Source organism: Doryrhamphus excisus, linkage group LG9, assembly GCF_037039965.1.
Source record: "Doryrhamphus excisus strain RoL-2023G ecotype Guam linkage group LG9, RoL_Dexc_Guam_v1.1, whole genome shotgun sequence".
NCBI lineage: Eukaryota > Metazoa > Chordata > Actinopteri > Syngnathiformes > Syngnathidae > Doryrhamphus > Doryrhamphus excisus.
In genome coordinates this window covers 14,906,584-14,925,489 of record NC_136365.1, presented here as the reverse complement: position 1 = coordinate 14,925,489, position 18,906 = coordinate 14,906,584, and the positions used below count along the sequence as shown (strand labels likewise).

Genomic DNA, 18,906 nt, shown 5'->3' with positions numbered 1-18,906 from the left:
TCATCACTTGTCCTCTGCATATTAAAGCCGGCACATTCACATCTTTCTTCAACCGCACAATGTCATAAAAATGTTGTGCACTTCCTCCCAAATGTAATAGTAAAGAAAACAGACAAGACAGTGACTAAAAAGTGTGAAAAGAGTAGTTAGTGTATGTACACTGTTGTATGTTGCTCTAACTATGATGTTGCTCCCATGACACGTTCAATCCTCTTGCTTCCCAGAAGCAATAGCGCTCCCATCCTCAAATCCGTGTCACTGTATTCTTTGGCCCACATAAATAATTAGATGACAGGACACAGAGGGCCTTTAAAAAAAAAAAAAGATAATAATATACTTGGGAGAAAAAAAGTCCTTCAAATCCAGGAGGCCAAGTTTGTCCTGCCTGTGTTTGTCAATGGAATGACATTAAGAAAAAAAGAAAGTCTCATTTGTCCATGGTCAAAGTGAAGGAGTCACGGATGTGCGCCACCTCGGCAGCACACAAGTGTCCGTGCAGCTTGTTGTACCACTCTGGGAAGCGACCCCTGTGGAAGCAGACCACAAAGTGTGTCAACATGTGGCACTCAAGCAACAAAAAATATCACCTTTTATGAAAGCATTACTCATTAAGGCGACACCTCGGTATATGGATCAATTTTTAATATAAAACTGCATGCATCTTTTCCAATTGCTGGTTTATTTTATGTTGTGTCGGTCTGTTATCACGAATAATGAACAAGCGATTGCATTGATTACACAACCTGAACAAGCACACTGTGTACTTTTGACTTAGTGGATTATTTCGGGTCATGGCGGTTATTTCTATGATGCAAGGGGGCAGTTATCATCAATACTGACTTCCAGGTTGGGTGTGTGGGTTCATGCTTGAGCCAAGCACAGAGTGTGTTTTGACTTGGTGGATTACTTCAAGTCATTATGGTTATTTCTATGATGCAAGGTGTCAAGTTATTATTGATAACTTTGCGCATCATCATTACTGGTGGAGGAGGAATGATTGCGCCAAGGTTTCCATTTGAGTTATCTCTCTTATGCAGGAGGGGCAATAGGACTGACTGTACAGCGATTTGACTTTGTGGATTATTGCAAGCAGTTCTGGTGGTTATTTCCCTCATCAAGTTGAAAGTTTATCATCAACTCATTCAACACCAAAGAAATACTGTAGTTGTATGTTTTTATAAACCCAAACGCCTGATCCCAACAACGTGAGTCTGACGGACGTGATGATGCAACTCCCCACCCCTGAATTCAGTTTCAGAGCAATTTTAATGCCATAAAAAATGCCAGATGTGCATTTGATAAGAACTCATCAGGGACAAGGAGAGGGCAGAGAAAAATGCACCACAGGAAGAGGAAGCGAGAGCGTGGGAAGTTAATGCGTGCACACACAGATATTTGAGCTGTCACAGATGCACAAAATATTGGTGTGAAAGTGAAAGTTATGCTTGAAATGTATCATTTTTTTGTTCCCTTTTTTAGTCGTGAACTGATATTTTCCTGAAACTTACCTATGTTGTATTGCAGATTACTAAAGGATGGAAAAACATTTGAAAAAATTGCTGATGAAAGACGGGAGTCTCGGTTCCATGTTTATGTATCCATATGACACAATATTCTGTATGCCTTGAAAGGTCAGTCAAAATTGTCGCCGGTACTGACGCGGTTGACGTTTGAAAAATGGTTGGCATTGAATGAGTTAATCATTTGCAGGTGGAAGGATGGTACTCTACGGTTGTTATGAATAAGTAGCAGAAAGAGCGAGTATTCAACACATCTAGATTTGGTGAATGTGTGCTCAGGCTTGAGCAAAACAGATGAATGGGTTCATTTACGACCCTTGCGCTCAAGTTCCATGGAAATCAACGAACAAAAACACTAACCTGCAGTCAATCCTGGAAATGTTTGTGACTCGGGATTTGTTAGCGCCGCAGGGCTCGATGAAGTAGCGAGACAGGAGCACGTTGGCACGTACGCCCACCACGGGCGCCGCTGCATGATCCACTGATGTAGCCACTAGCGCACACGCCCCCTTTGGCAAATCCGTTATCCAAGTTCTAGTTAAAAAAAAAAACAAAGATTACACAAGCACGACAATAAGTAGGAATTGATGACAAATGGACGTGCATGTCTACCTGAGCACCACATGGTCCCTCATGGGATGCGGGGCCATGCTGTTCCTGACATACTGGTACACCTCCGTCCTCTCATCCAGGGTTTCCACCACACGGCTCTCGTACAGGTCTTCGTCCCAACGGGCTTGCTCCCTCAGCAGCCGAGTCAGGACTTCCTCTGGATGTGCGGGAACCTCAACGGTCACTTTCCACAGCCTCAATGGGAAGCCGTCATGTACCTGAAGGAAACAATCGGAAACTTGTTGAATCCAGCTATATCTTTTATGTAAGTCATATTACACTGAAGCTAATGTTATGTCCTACATGTATAATTTAATTATGGAGTGTTATGTTCAGGTACAACGGTCCGCTTGTATCTGCTATGCCCTCCAGCCGAGTCAGCTGCTCCCTTTTGCCATCAGATGATAAAGAAGGGGCGCATTGAATGCTACAGCCTTGTGACTTTGGAGCTGCGGAGAAGATAACCTCTCACACTAAACACGGGAAACGTTGCCCTGGGAGAGTGCTGTGTTTATGTGCGTTGTGTGACAAGCTGATGTCATCGTGGAAACACGGTCCAGCGGTGAAGGAGGGAGGGCGGGCAAGGTTAGTTTCACATGAACGTGTTTCTTAATAGAGGAAAGCCTAACTTGATTTTCCATAAAATATTTAGAGAATGGGGGGGGGGGCAGGACAGGAAACAGAGACACTTTGACAGCTGTTTTACAGTCATGAATCAATACTCGGTGAGAGTTACACAACTACATGAGAGGTGATGCATTACCTTACGGTAAGCCAGCTCCACTTGCTCCAGGGTGGACAAGCTGTCATAACCTTTGAACTTATCCTTGGCCTCTTTGAGAAGAGCATCAAGGCTATCACGTAAGTAAGAACGGTAGCCTCCTTGTCCGTCGTGGCCCCCCGACAGCTCCTCCAAGCGTCGCGGCAGCAGAGCCTGCTCCACGTAGGAGTTTCTGCAACGACTCATTTCCTCTGGGATCTGAAGGAAGGACAGGAGGTCAGGGTCCCAGGTAATTATTTTGCTCAACACTTTATAGGAAATACAATAAAATACTATTTTAATCCGAATATAAGACGACCCCGTCTTTTTGACAGTTGTTTGATGATTTGGCTTCATTGATCAGCATTGTCTTAAAAGGAAGATCAGAATCCCTCCTCTGTTGCCCAACATTTGAGCCACTGGTGTGATATGTGCATGCGATTGACAGGAAGAAAAGCTCTGACTTGGGGGAGAAGTTGTTTCAGCGCCACTGCTGGATCAACAAGTATGCAGAGTATAAGACAGTATCTTATTTACATTTTTTTCACATTTTTTTCGACTTGAGTTGTATTTAGAATATTATTATTATTATTATACATAAGAATGCTTATGTCACAGTCTTAAGTGAGATGTGTGTTGTTTCAGTCACCAGATTCAGTTTTTTTTGCCCTTTAAAGGCGTATTAAGCATTTTGTGTAGCAAAATGAGGTAACTGAATTTTTTTTAGATGTAATATACGTATTATATCTTACTATATACACTACCGCTCAAAAGTTTGGGATCACTTGGAAATTTTTTTGGCCAGTCTGAGATATGGCTTTTTCTTGGCAGTCCTGCTATGAAGTCCAGCTTCACTGTTGATACTGACCCTGGTGTTTGACGGCTACTATTTAGCGCAGCTTCCAGGTGGACGACCTGTGAGGCATCTTTGTCTTAAACTACACACGTTCAGACATTTGTCTTCTTGCACAGTTGTGCAGCGTTTTTCTGTCCTTGTTAGACCCAATTTGTGCTGCTCTCTGAAGGGAGTAGTTAACAGTCTGGTAAGAGATTTTAGTTTTTAGGTTAGATTTTTAGATGGCTTTTCTAATAATCTATTAGGCTTATAAAATGATTAACTTGGATTGGCAGCTATATCAGGAGATTGATGCAGAGGACTGACAGTTGTTGATAGTAGGCCTCTGTGCAAAAATGTACATCCTTCTTTGAAAATCATCTGATCAATTTTAATTGTTTGTGAAATGGATAAAAATATTTGTGAAATGCATGAAAATGTGTTTTTCTTTGGAAAACAAAGAAATTTGCAAGTGATCCCAAACTTTTGAGCGGTAGTGTATATATTTATATATATTACTATGTGTACCTCATGTTGTGTCCCATGATCTAGTGTTTGAACATGACGATGTCATCACTTAGTTTGTGCAGGTGTACCTAATGTTTAGCCCACCATTTGTGTTTTAAATTATCCTGCCACACAAGGTAGAGTTGTGTTTTTGTTCCCTTGAAATGTGATTTACACCTCCTTGGTTACCAGTGTCGGTAAGACTCAAAACATTGAGGTAGCAGCCTGCAACACGGACGATGTATGAGGGTTACATAACTAAACTTTGCACACAGGTGATCATTATCTGCAAACCTTGCCAAAGGCATATGCATTTTTTTCAACAAGCAGCAGCAAATTAAGTTATCTCATACTCAAGGCCGGAAAGATGACAAATGACTGTTACATGAGATGAGAGACATTTACATATGTCATGGGAAACTGCATCTTTGATAAGCGTATTAAATAACTGGAAATAGAAACACCACATCCTGCCTTATTATCTCTTCATGTTCCTTTCTTTGTCATCTATCAGCTTTAATTGACAAGAAGTACCAAGAAAAAGCAGCAGCCACAGCATCCATCTCCTAATAATAGCTTGCGGAAATGAAAACAAATTCTCGTTTATGAACCTTCACAGGCACAATAGAAATGGAATTAATGGTCAATTATCTGCTAGGTAACTCTGTTAGCAGACTGTATGATGTGACCATGACAGGAAGCGCTCCCTCTAACTAATTCAATGCGAATGCGGCTAATGACCCACAGTGTCACCGTTTAGCTATGTGTGTGTGTGTGCTGCTGCATGTCAGCGCTGTGTGAATTTAGGATGAAGGGAATTATAGCAGGCTATGTATGTTGACCCACTGCATGGCTTTCCATCACAACAGCACCGTGGCAGAGTTGCTTCTGGATTGTGTAGCGCTGCTGTTCATTTGACAAGAGTACAAATAGGGGCATTGAAAGGACAGTGGAGAATGTTTGTTTTGTGTTACCATAAAAGTAGCATGGATGGCTCAAACGGTGTGTACAGGTGCAAGACAAATCAACCTTGGACTGTCGTGGCCATCATTCAGAATGAAGATCATATTTTATGGTCTAACTGGATATTGTAAGGATGATGAGGATCTCTTTATTGCAAAAACATAACAGGTTACTGTCAAACCACGCCAAAACAACATCAGCAAACGTAGGAGTCAGGACTAAGCATGTCACGTCCACAGACAATTAGAAATCACAAAACTCTAAAACAGGGCTGCACGACAGATGAGTGATTAGCACGACGGATGAGTGATTAGCACACAGGCCTCACAGTTAGGAGACCCGAGTTCAATTCCAGCCTCGGTCATCTCTGTGTGGAGTTTGCATGTTCCATGTTGCATGTTCCCACATTCCAAAAACATGCTAGGTTAATTGGCGACTCCAAATTGTCCATAGGTATGAATGTGAGTGTGAATGGTTGTTTGTCTATATGTGCCCTGTGATTGGCTGGCGACCAGTCCAGGGTGTACCCCGCCTCTCGCCCGAAGACAGCTGGGATAAACACGACACAAGTGCTAGATGGTGACAGTACCATTTGTAAAATGTCCTTCATGTGTTTTATGTACGGTGTGAGTAACTCAGGAGTTAATATCGGTATTCAGGTCTCAGGTCTAGGTATTCAGATCCGACTTACATCACAACTTTATTTACATCACAGTCTAGGAACAGAGTTCGTATGAGGGCTGCCTGAAGGCACCAACACTACAATTAGGGTACAAGCTATTGGATAATAACACTGCACAGCAAGCAAGAGCTGACATGCTGTCTTTACAATATGAGCTGCAAGTAACGATTATTTTCTTCATCTGAAGCATGCTGTTTCGATTAATCAAGTAATCGGATAGGCCTTAGACCGACCAAATCAATACAAACCAAACCAGGTCGTGGTTTGGTCTGCAACATCTCAGAAAAGAAATGTTAAAAATATTCACATTTGCATGGCTGAAACCAGAGGTTGTCAATTAATTGGATAAACGATTAATTACTGATTAATTGTCACAGCTCTACTTCTGGATGAGATCTTCTCAATTTGATAACTTACACGGAAAAGTTTCCTGCACTCCTGGATCATGTGTGCTAGGCCATGAGTCGCCGCCAGGTTCTCGTTCAGGTCTCTCTGGTCCGGCTTTCCCAGAGTGGGCTTCCTGTTCATTACCCTGTGAGGGACAGATGAGGAAGAGTTGGACACGGCGAGATTAGGGGCACATTCATCATTGGGCCAAAGACACCTGATTAAATGTGTTTTAAGTGCTTTCTTGCTTCACCATCTACAATATCCTGCCCTTTTGTTTCTTTAGTATGACCCTTTCCTGTTTGCTTATGGCTAGCATCTTGCGTAATCTACCACAATGACCTTTTTAAAAAAAATGGCGTGATCCCTCACACACACACACACACCTTGGCGAGGAGCTCTCTTTGCGCCTCAGGGTGTTGAGGTGGAAGACGGATGGCGCCAAACACACGGCCAAGTTGGTGGGCGTCATCTGGTTCTCCGCCACGCTGGCCGTCACATCACTCAGAAGGCAGAGCAGCGTCCGCAGAGCCTCACGGTTCTCGTCAGGAAGCAGCAGGACGGCGGTGCGGGAGGCCTGGAGGCGGAGCTCTTTGGGCATGTCTGGGGAACAGAGAGGAAAGATATGTCATGCTTTCTTAGAACACTTTACGAGGACGGAACATGTTTAAGTGGGATATGAGCGGATAAGGGGGTTATGTAAGACGTGTGATGGATGGCTTCATGTTTTCTTCTGCGTTATTAAAACATCTCCCAAGATCAAGACGTGAACAGTGCCCCTCATCCCTCAGGTATTTCCTGCATTGGCCTTGTTTGTTTGCCTTTTAAATGTCAATCAACAATCCCTCAACTTCCAAATTCTTACACTGGTAGATCTGCAGAAAGGTCTCAGACAGTTTGCTGGTGAGCAGCGGTTCCGGCAAGTCTCGGAAGTACTGCTTCAGCATGTCAGCAACGTCATAGGCGGACTGGCCCTCGTAGCTGACCCCTCCCCCATCCGCTCCGCCGGTCTCGTTCATCTGACGCAGAGCTTGGATACGGGACTTAACTCCCGACTTCCTGAAAAGACCCACCTGGGAACAGGAGACAGAAAGAGTTATGTCATGCATGCGTAAGCAATGTGCAATGTAAGGTTTTGAACCAAAATTCCAATATCTGAGTGTCAACAATAATGTAGGAACCAAAGCAAACACAATATAGCTCTTGTTGGGCAACACACATTCTTACAAATCCTACAAATCCTACAAGCTCAGAGCCAACAGTTACATCACGCTGGTTCATTATTTACTACAAAAAAAAGCTTTCGCTGTGTAATAATTCATCATTCAACATTTCATTTACTCGTATCTTTGTTTTGCCATGAAACACTCATCTCCTATTGTCTGCAAGACACTAATCTTTCTTCTTGTTTCTGTGTTAAACAGCCAGCCAGTGATGATGTAATCACTTCTCCCCGGGGCCTCTTTCCTCAGCATGTGTGACAGAATGGAAAAATCATGCAGAAGTTTGGAAACACACCTCAAGTAAGATATAAAAATTGAATGTATTATGTAAGTCTTCTTGAGGATCACACAGTAAAAAAAAAGGCTGTGCTATCAAAGCACATTATGTTTTAGGTATGTGATACATTACCTGGTCGAGGCATTGGTTTCGCAAGTAACGCATAGCTTGCTGGATGCCCTGAGGGAGGGGCTGACCAGTGCGCTGGACGATGACTTGCAGCGGAACACCGAACACATTCCTGTCTTTGTAGTCGCGCACCTTCATCCGCTTCATAAACTTAGGAACGGCCCTGCAACATGCAAACACACGGAAAAAAGAACCTCATTAATATCATGAATGACTGCTATTAATCAAGAGTGTACACCTTTGAAGTACACACTTTTCCAGTCAAGTGTACATTTACACATTAAACATTCATTCATTCATTCATTTTCTACCGCTTTTCCTCACGAGGGTCGCGGGGGTGCTGGAGCCTATCCCAGCTGTCTTCGGGCGAGAGGCGGGGTACACCCTGGACTGGTCACCAGCCAATCACAGGGCACATGTAGACAAACAACCATTCACACTCACATTCATACCTATGGACAATTTGGAGTCACCAATTAACCTAGCATGTTTTTGGAATGTGGGAGGAAACCGGAGTACCCGGAGAGAACCCACGCATGCACGGGGAGAACATGCAAACTCCACACAGAGATGGCCGAGGGTGGACACATTAAACATATTACTGCCATAACACTAATTCTATTGTCAGATTGTTGCTGAATACGTATGCTGATATCCATCAGATATAAGATACTTGGTTTTCTGGCTTGATCTACCGTCCATCCCTCTACTCAATATTCTTCTATCTCTAGCCAACCAGTCGAGACAGACGGCCGCCCCACAGAGCCTGGGTTCTGTTCAAGGTTTTCTTTGCCTCTGAGTTTTGTTTCATTTTTTATGACATTTGTGTGAAAAGTGCCATTAGATAACTGGTACTACTTACAAATATGTCAAATTTTGATGACCACAGCGTACCCACCCACCCCTTTGGCAGTATTAGAACTTGAGTATAGTTCACAGAATCCCTATTTCACCACCAAGCGAAGACACTCAACCACTCCTCTGGCTTCCAAAGAGTGTGAGAGTATTTTATGTGCATGCATGAACAAAAGCAAGCGGCTGCAGAATCCTGTCTCCGGGTTTACGAGAGGGGTGGATAAACAAGGCAAAGAGGATGGGGGATGTACCATAGAAAGAAAGGGATGAACCCACCGCGTCACATTATTCGTACCCGTACACCATTGAAAGATATCATCGGGATGCATCCATAGATTTATGACGATGCATCTTTCTTCAGGGGTGTCAGTGTTTTGAAGATAGCGACGCTCTAGGCGACGTAGACACAAGCTCGTCTTTGTCAGTGCCGACGTCCAGAAACCTCAGACTGCTAAGCCGCAGTTTGGGAGTACATGGCGAAAGAAGCAAATTATGACCCTGAGTCGGAATGCTGAATATGTGCGGGGATGCAACTGCCAACAAGTGGCCTGTGTCTTTTGAGCAAAGCCAAGATGTTCTATTCCTGTCCTCAAAAATGACCTCAAGATGGGGAAAAAATGGACAGAGAAAAACACAAAATTATATGAGTCCGTTTTCTTCATTTGTATGTGCCATTTTAATTTTCAAAAACAATGTGTAACATTGTTTTTACAGCAAGTTTAAGTTAAAATATATGCTGTTTCAGTTTTTTTTATGTCCTATATATATATCAAGTCTCTGTATTACCCCCTGCAATTTTGGTATAAGTCATGGGAGCACATCTAAGTCAAAAATGCAAACTACATGCAGATGGGCAGAGAAAACGACTGGCATACTTAAAGCAATTGGACAATTGTGAGCAGAATGAAGGTGATTGCGAGAGAAAGGTGGAGGGATAATTGTTAAGGACAGATCTTTCCAGCCTCCAGCTCTTGTAACACCATGCGTGTGAACCGCCATGATTGTGCCTTCCAGAAAAAAGACAATGTAAAGCCCCTTCCCAGCAATTACAGGTCTGGGAAAAGAATGTGAAACCCAACCTTTGAGGACAGCCGTCACCGCACTATACGACGACATACATATGGGACGAAATCCGAGACAAAAACACTGACTTAAACCAGGGCGGCTTTATTCATGACACTACATCACTTCAACATCCAGCTATTTGTGTTGTCATCCAATGAACTCACCAGCTGAAGCCGTGTTTGTTAGTTGGGGTGTGCCTCTCCAGTAGGGCGGTGAGCTGCAGCAGTGAGAGCTTCTGAAGGAGATTCATCTGCAGCACAGACTGGCAGCTAATCTGAAGCTGGGCGGAGGCCAAGCTGGGCCGATGGGAGTTGTGGAAACTCAACCAGCGGAGTTTCTGCGGCCTGGAGGAAAAGAGGGGAAGGGAAGATGTGAGAAGAATGTTGGCTGGGGGGAGGGGAGAGCATACCCACAGTGTTTCTAATATTCAAGCAAAGAATCAGTTCAAGGATTACAGGAATTTTCATGATGTTGTGAAAAAGCCCAATTATGAGGCTGTGTGTGGATTCTTTGGGAAACAGTCAACAGTCTCCATGGAGACCAAGAGCATTCCATAGAATTCCAGACTATTACATAAGGAAAGCAGTCTAAGTGCGTCTTCCTTTCATCCTTTGTTGTTACCATCGAAAGAACAACTTTTGTGTTGGTAGACATTTTATTTGATGCACTTTTTTCCCCATTCACAAACACAATGATGGTCAAACCTGCCAGGTAATGTATAAAATCACTAAAATGGGCTGCACTGCGGTAGAGTGGTTTGCACGCAGGCCCCACAGCGAGGAGACCGGAGTTCAATTCCACCCTTGGCCATCTCTGTGTGGAGCTTGCATGTTCTCCCCATGCATGCGTGGGTTTTGTCCGGGTACTCCGGTTTCCTCCCACATTCCAAAAACATGCTAGGTTAATTGGCCACTCCAAATTGTCCATAGGTATGAATGTGAGTGTGAATGGTTGTTTGTCTATATGTGCCCTGTGATTGGCTGGCGACCAGGGTATACCCCGTAAAGACAGCTAGGTTAGGCTCCAGCATACTCTGTGACCCCAGTGAGGATAAGCGGTATATTACGAGTTTATTCTTGTATAATTGTGATTTTTTTTTTGTAATGTTTTGACTTTATTCTTGGTTTTTTTCCAATTTCTCACAATTTTCTAAATATTGCAAGTTTCTTGTAAATTGTCTTCTCATAATTCTCACAATATTTTGACTTCATTCCTTTGTCCCCAACCTAATTTTCCAAAAATTTTTCTCATAATATCATGATAAAAAATATATAATAGGTAGAAATAGGTTTCTTTGCTCTCTACTCAAACAAAGTGGACATTTAAGAAGATTAAATAAATGAAATCAGATCAGACTGAGCATATTTTAATCAACATATTTCAGATTCAGTATTATATTATTCATTCATTTTCATTCTCCCCGTGCATGCGTGCATTTTCTCCGGGTACTCCGGTTTCCTCCCACATTCCAAAAACATGCTAGGTTAATTGGCGACTCCAAATTGTCCATAGGTATGAATGTGAGTGTGAATGGTTGTTTGTCTATATGTGCCCTGTGATTGGCTGGCGACCAGTCCAGGGTATACCCCGGCTCTGTATGTACACATGACATTTATAGTACCCTCTAAGGGTTGTGCTTTATTACATGGAAGTCATGTAATACAGATATCCTCCAAGTTTGATAACCATTACACAAATGGCCAATGACTTATGGGTAATTAGATTCCAGGTCCCCAAGTCTCTTCCATGCCCCCACAAAAACCTTCTGCTTGAGGGCGGATGTGTTTTTCAACCAATCTTACTCAAATTTTACACATGTGCTTGTCCATCCCATAAAAGTGTGTTCCAAATTTTGTTACAGTGGGTGTTTTGTGGAGCGCATTGAGATGTGAGAGAATTCCAAGTCAATCCAACATATGCCACTATGTTGCATATTAAAATAATAGCAAAGGTAACACAAAAGGAGTGCATGTTTTGACAAAATGTCACCCTTTTGTGTGCAGAGGTTCAGGAAAAGTATTATTTAGCAAGTCACCGTCGATGACTGACCTGCTGGTTCTTGTTAGTGATGCTCCGACTCCAGAATCTCTCCTCTCCCTCATCCCCTCCTCGCCTTCACCCAGCGGGTTTCCTGTGCTGTCTTGGTCACTTCCGTTCTCTGTCTCTTCCAGACGATTCTGCAGAGGGGAGGAAGGGCAAGGCGATGCTGAGTCCAACGCTGAATCTGAGTCCCCTTCCTCCTCCTCCTCGTCCTCTTCATCCTCCTCATCATCAACTCCTATGGCCTCTGACCAGGCATTAACAAAGCGCTGCAGGCCGCTGACATGCTGGATCACTTCGTCCAGTTTCCGTTCATCCCTTTCTTCCCCTTCTCTCTCGGTGTATGGGACATTGTCATAAAAACTAAGGCGGCTGTCCACAGAGCCGGAAGAGATACGACGCTGGCGTCTACTTTGCCGTCCCCTCAGGATAACAGAGTTTCCATTATCGTTCCCGTTGTTGTTACGAGAGCTCCCGTCTTGCAGAGCTTTGGGGAAAGTGCCTGGCTTGTGACCTTCTGGTAAATAAAAGAAGACCATGCCATCTTCTTCTTCTTCCTCCGCTTGTCTGTCATTGTCTTGAGGTCTGTGGTTGTTCCTTCGATTCTGTTCATCAATGCTCATCCCTACATTTGCCTGACAGGGGACAGGTGGCGCTGATTTAGGCGAAGGTGTCAGCTGCCTATCGGATGCTTGCTGGAGAATACTGAAAGGATCGAACCCTTCCAAGTACATGCCTCCTCTCTTAGCCGAGCCTGCCGCCGTGCTATGGCTACGAGCGCGGGTCACCGGGCTTGGTGTGCTCACCGCACTGCCGCTGCTAGCTTCAGAATGGCTGCTCCCCGTGCTTCCAGTGCTGCCATTGCTAGTCTGTGTGGAGTAGGAGACGGAGCGATTACGGTTGAGCGTCATAGTCTGAGTTGGATTGCGTTGGTGATTGAGGTTTTGGTTGAAGTTAATACTTGGGATGTCCACACAGTTCAGCCGTCGCAGCTTGTCATCATCCAGACCTTCTTTGATGACAGGACCACTGATCTCTATCTTCCCTCCACCTGTGCTGCCTTTTTTCTTCCTCTTGGAGGTGGCGCCACTGCGAAGCCGTAGACTCTCCATCCTCTTGAGGAAGCTCTTGGCTCTTGAGCGTGTGCTTTTACCGCTCCCGCCACTACGATCGAGACTTCCCCCAAGTTCTCCCATTTTTACATCAAAGGTGAACCGTCCTAGTGTCTCCAAGGGTGATGGAGGCAGCCCGTCAGACAGAGAGTCCTCATTAGCGCACCCAGACCCGCCTGTGCCCGATGATGAGCACATGCTTGCTACAGAGCTGGCACGAGTGGCTCCAACAGGAACAGGAATGGCTTCCTTCGGTAAATGAAGGTTCACGTCATGGCTCTTGTCTTCTACTCTTCCTCCGCTACCGCTGCTGTGGATGGAGCCCACTTCAGGCTGCTCGCTGAGATCAGTCAGCACACTCTCAGAACTGTTTCCCTCACACAGAGCCAGCTTTTTGGTTACTTGGTCCTTTGCAGGAGGTGCTTGTGCTCCATCTGTGTACAATGAAGAGAAAACCTCCAGCTCCTCCATACGGGACCAGCGCTTGCTGTCTCGCTGAAAGGTCCAGCGACCACTGATGGCACAGGGCTCATCCTCATCGGAATCTTCACTCTGGATCATGAAGTAAGCCAAATAAAAAGCATAAAATGTTTATTTTTTTAAAGCAGTGTCCCTTTAAAAGATGTAATACAATAGTTGCTGAAATGTGAGGACTGTACTCAATTTTGTGTGATATGATATCACAGTAGTAAAGAAACCCAAGAACCTTTACACGTGAACATGTGGCACATAAATCACAGCAGTTTTAAAATGAAGTCTGACGTGAAAACATCCACGGTCGAACAAGGAAACGTGTTTCAACGCTTTCTGACTATTTTCATACCAGAGAATAAAGGAGGCCATTATTGAACCGCATTTACCACACATGCATCGTCCCTAGATGCGCACCCCCCCCCACCCCCCCAGTTTGGTTAATCTATCTAATACCCGGGGGAGCGTGGAAGGGCAACTTGAAGAAATTCCAATATGACCCCCATAGATCACAATGCAGCCGGGTAGACTCAAGCTATCCCCCCCTACGGTTTGTATTTTAGATAACCTCACTGATACTGCTTCTGTCATTCAACACTTACAGTCGATTCCCCTCAGATTCCAGCTGGTGATAAAAAAAAAACCCTAAATAGGACCGTAACTCAGTTGACCGTTACCTTATAATGAGCACCAGCCCTTTGAAAATGGTGAATTCTTGAAAATTAGCAGTTACAATTCAGATAAAAGATCAAACTCCCCAAAGTCGTGTTAAATTATGCCAAACATATTGATTTTAATCAAAGTTAATAATTTAGGGATTAGAATAGGGGTTTGGGGGAGGGTGGGCACGTCAACACATTCCACAGTGGCTTGTTACTAATGTTACACAGTTTGGAATGTGAGATAACAATAGTATCCTTACCCAACAAACATAACCAATTGGTAGAATGGCCATTAGTATTTTCATGTTTTTTGCATGAAGATCAACAAAAGGTGCAAACATGAATTCCAACATTTAAAAAGGCACGAGGACGTCAGTGCATTCCTCTGTGCATAAAGGGCTCGTTGTCATCCCACTAAAGATGGCAAATGACCTCTTTGAGTGGCCTGAAATGAAAGGTGACACACAAGAGGGTCATCCCAATGAATAGCACCACACACGGGACAAGGGTGTTACTGTGTAGCACTTAAAACCATTAGGGAATTAAGGTTGATTTGCTTGGAAAGACAAATTGGCAATGTGTCAGGTTCTCTTCATTTAGCCACACGTAGATTACTTGTCATTAAATAAGAAAATGTGACTTTCTCCTTTGCGCCTGCTGATTACCGAGGTGATGAAATGCAAATGCGGTTGCAAGGAATGAGAGATCATGTGTCTGCATGCGCACTTTAAAACCCACCCTTTTTCTTTGCGGCGATATCTCCAGTCTCATTAGTGCACACTTGTTGAGGGTGTTGAGTCTCCTTCAAAAGGAAAACACACAGATGATATTAGAAGTCAACCCCCAGAAGAAAGGAGAGAATATAAAGAGAAAGACGCAGAGAGGAGGGGGCACCCTAATGAACTGCTGAAGGATAATCCCCACATGAGCGGGACAGCAAAGGGGAGAGAAGGAAGAAAATGTAATCTGCTGAAGTGGCCACCAAATCTTGGGGAGGGGACAGAAAGATTATCCACCCCCCCCCCCACCCTGCGGCCCTCCCTCCCCGCCAAGCCACCTGGTGAAGGGGAGCGAGACCGGTGGGGTCCCTCTGGAGAGCTTTTAAAAGAGATCACGTAACAATGGGGAGATGAAGGAAACTGAGGAATAGTTTGGTTGAAGGGGAAGGGCAGGCATTGATATGATAGCTTCCAGATGTATGTAGCAACACCTGCTGTGCTTTATGACCGAAAGCAGGAATTTGATGAAGGCATCTTCATTAAAAGGCCATTAACCTTCTCATATGCAAATCAGATAATAGATTGGCGCATAACAAACTAACCTGTTTGCTCTGTATCGTATCATTTTGTGGAATCAAATGCCCAAACAAAGCACGGTCCGTGCATGTTTTGTTGAATGTGAGGCCAAGACCGAAAATCACACCTCTTCGTTCCTTCCTCCTCATCAGCTAATAAGAGTCTTCAGTATGTTAAATGTTCGTTTATCCATTTAAAATTATTATTATTATTTAGGCATGTAAAACTATAATTACTTATCCTCACGAGGGTTGTGGGGGGTGCTGGAGCCTATCCCAACTGTGCGAGAGGCGGGGTACACCCTGGACTCGTGGCCAGCCAATCACAGGGCACATATAGACAAACAACCATTCACACTCACATTTATACCTATGGACAATTTGGAGTCGACAATTAACCTAGCATGTGTTTGGAATGTGGGAGGAAACCCACGCACACACGGGGAGAACATGCAAACTCAGAAGGCGAGATTGAACTCGGGTCTCCTAGCTGTGAGGTCTGCGCACTAACCACTCGACCGCCGTGCAGCCAAACTATAATTATTCTCCATAAAATATATTTTGATTCATATTTATGGGTGTCTGGAACAAATTACTTTGATTTTAATTACTTCCGATGGGATAAATTGTGTTGGTTTTCGTCTCAGTATTTCAAACAGATGAATAAATGAGGATGCCTTCAAGCATTTTGAGCATAACCCATAGGGGGCGCCACAAATGCCATTTACAGTCATCTGAAAAAATGAGTAGCTTTGTGGTATAAGAAGGCAACACAAAACAGACGTCAAACCAACAGAGCATAAAAAAGCAGCAAAAAAAAAGCATTGCGTGACCTGCTCAAGAAAGATATGTGCTGCTTGAAATAATGCAAAAAGACTTTTCCAGCGATAAAAACTAAAATGACTGCCATCTGCCATGTTGCTTATCGTGTTCATCTTTCAAAGCATGCTTTTGAAGTCACGCCACCATGCTTTCATTTCGGTGGCAACAGGAGTACAGAAAAGAGGCAGCAAAGGAGCAAGTGGAGTGCTGCGTAACATCAGAGCAAGGAGAAAGGATTAGCATGGGCATTAAGTCTCACCTGCAGAGAGCTTCAATGGCATCCCGATCGAGGAAGTCGTGGTCCCTGGTGACCGAGGAGATGTCAATGGGAAACTGGGCATCTGAGGAAAAGACAGAGATGGATCAAAACGTCAGAACACCCACCTCAGAGCTCTTCCGTCCCACCTTCTCTCTCTCCCATACAGCCTGTCTGAAAAGCTCAAAGAGGAAGTGGCATCTTAGCCGACCAAACAAACCCAGCTGCAGCTTTCAGAAGCATGGGTGGGGGTGGGGGGGGTGGGGGGATCTGTGGAGCACTGAGGGATTGATTGAAGAATGACAATAGGTACTCAGAGCTCCTACTTCCTCCTCATTCTTTTCTGCTCCGGAGTCAACCTCATTAACACCGCACAAGTAACTGCTCACAGCTCCTCTACACCAAGACGAGACGACGTGGGTTCACATTCAACTGCACGCTGGAATGTCTTGGCCCAACCCCAAATGGGAATCTTGCATCCAAAGCCTTCGGGGTGATGATGATAAGAAAATACTATTGAGAGAATACCAGCACTTTCAGCTTTCTGTGGTCCTGACAGGCCTATCAGTCTGCTTATCTTTAGTGGGGCAATAGTCTTGACAGCACGGACAATGGAGATTGTCCCGCGGATATAAGAGGAAGGGAAAACGTGTCATGCGTCGGCACAAATTCTTAAATGTGTATAGGTGGATGAAGCTGTGAAGTCTGCCAGGTGACATACTGGCGTTTTCCAGTTTCCCTCCACGTCGCTCAGCACGGGCAGCACGAAACAGTCTCATCACCTTTTCACCAGCACAATGAGCTTCCCTCTCCAATAGGAAACCTTTCACGGTTAAATGGGATCCAGCATAAGAGCTGATGACATATTGACCTCAGTCCCGGCGGTTATGTAAGGTAAAGTCTATGAATGACTGATGGACATGGCTATTTAACTTCGGAGCCTAAGCTAGAAGACTTTTATCTTAATATACATATAGTCCCAGTTGTGTTAATATTTGGAATACAGACAGCACTTTCATGTAAGGATTGTGTAGCACCAGTCCCGCGATCCCCTCCCCCTTCTTTACTCCTGAGGAATGTTTTTCCTGTGGGAGTTGTGCACCAAAATGCACACAACTGTGCTTGCTTTTAAATAGGTATAATTACATCAGCGGGAAAAACTAGCAAAAGGCTGCCCACTCACAGGTTGGTGCAGTGCTGACAAACCAATGCTTTACTCATCTGATTAAAATTAGGTGAAATTGACAGCCAGGATTAGCAGATCGGAATTTCGTAAGCTTGAAGTTGTTTAAATGCGAACAAAAGGCTGCAATGTCTCATTTAGGGATACTGACCTTCATAAAGCTGGGCGTACTGTGGGAAGCCTGCCGCCCGGAGCCAGGTACAGGCTTCTTTGGCTTCAATTTCTGCAAATGAAAAGAACACGGAGGCTTGTCAGACAATGACACAATAAACATAAATTGTGATATACTTTATGTGTGTATTGTATTGACATAAAAATAGTCGATAATGACCTAAAAAAAACAGATCCAAAGACCTCTGTTTCACAATTTTTTAGTCCAGTTCAATGGACCCAGGCTCAATTCCTCCCACAAAGGTCAGTAAATGCCGTATTTGACGATTCAATTCAATTAACCACTGAGCTTCCCACAATCTGTCCCAAATGTCTGGGTCTCTAATTACCACCGTTTAAAAAATAATCAACATTAACAGTTAAACTTTTTTATTAACTCTACAAGATGCAGTTATTCATCATCCAGCTGTTTTATCTACCTCTGCATGCGCTTTAAAATGTCTGTTACGGTACTCAGTTGAACCCACATGACGTTTTACCGATAGTACCCTATCAACTGCGTTACTTGCTAATAAATGACCATGGAGCCAAAAAAAGCTGCCTTTTTCTTTCTACTTTATCATGCACTATAATGTTTTAAGAAATTTGAAATTGACATAACATTTGAGAAATAATAGCCTTTCTGCAGTTTTCATCTGTTTCTAATTAACACCCTGTTTAGATTTCTGGTAGTCTCCGCTAACTCAGTAGGTAGTGGCTAACAGCTATGCAATTCTGTGCAAATGCAAAACTCTAATGTGAACCTGTTGACCTCATTAGCTACTTTGGGAGATTCAACTATCACATGCTTTAAAAAGCTAGAAGCTCAAAGCATCCTGTTAGCCACCTCAAGCACCAAGTGTATGCCATTTAAGCTTCTTAACCATTACGTAGAACACTCCAACTGTGCTGAACATGCTTTCTTTCACTGGTACTTCTCTCATAGGTTGTTTTATGCCTCGTCACCAAAGTCACATGCGGTGCATACTGTACGGTATGTTACAATCGCGACATCTCCCAACTACCTGCGAAAGCCCTTTAGACGACATCCGCCAAAAGGCTGCCTGGCACCCGTCTCCTCAATTGACTCAATCCATCACC

General features: G+C 44.0%; 1 protein-coding gene across 7 annotated transcripts in view; it reads right to left on the bottom strand.

Moving 5' to 3' along the window:
• Positions 1-314: 314 nt before the first annotated feature.
• The window catches only part of dlc1 (DLC1 Rho GTPase activating protein), a 93,402-nt gene continuing 74,810 nt past the window's right edge, over positions 315-18,906 (bottom strand). For all 7 annotated transcript variants that reach the window (XM_058091624.2, XM_058091629.2, XM_078793464.1 and 4 more), the window contains 13 exons: positions 17,807-17,878; positions 16,476-16,557; positions 14,839-14,902; positions 11,865-13,519; positions 9,980-10,159; positions 7,899-8,058; positions 7,132-7,339; positions 6,653-6,869; positions 6,297-6,411; positions 2,896-3,111; positions 2,133-2,350; positions 1,881-2,054; positions 315-527 (listed from right to left, as the gene is read on the bottom strand). In XM_058091624.2, the coding sequence (XP_057947607.2) occupies positions 428-527; positions 1,881-2,054; positions 2,133-2,350; positions 2,896-3,111; positions 6,297-6,411; positions 6,653-6,869; positions 7,132-7,339; positions 7,899-8,058; positions 9,980-10,159; positions 11,865-13,519; positions 14,839-14,902; positions 16,476-16,557; positions 17,807-17,878 (3,461 nt within the window). In that variant the 3' untranslated portion in view covers positions 315-427. The remainder of the gene's footprint in view (positions 528-1,880; positions 2,055-2,132; positions 2,351-2,895; positions 3,112-6,296; positions 6,412-6,652; positions 6,870-7,131; positions 7,340-7,898; positions 8,059-9,979; positions 10,160-11,864; positions 13,520-14,838; positions 14,903-16,475; positions 16,558-17,806; positions 17,879-18,906) is intronic.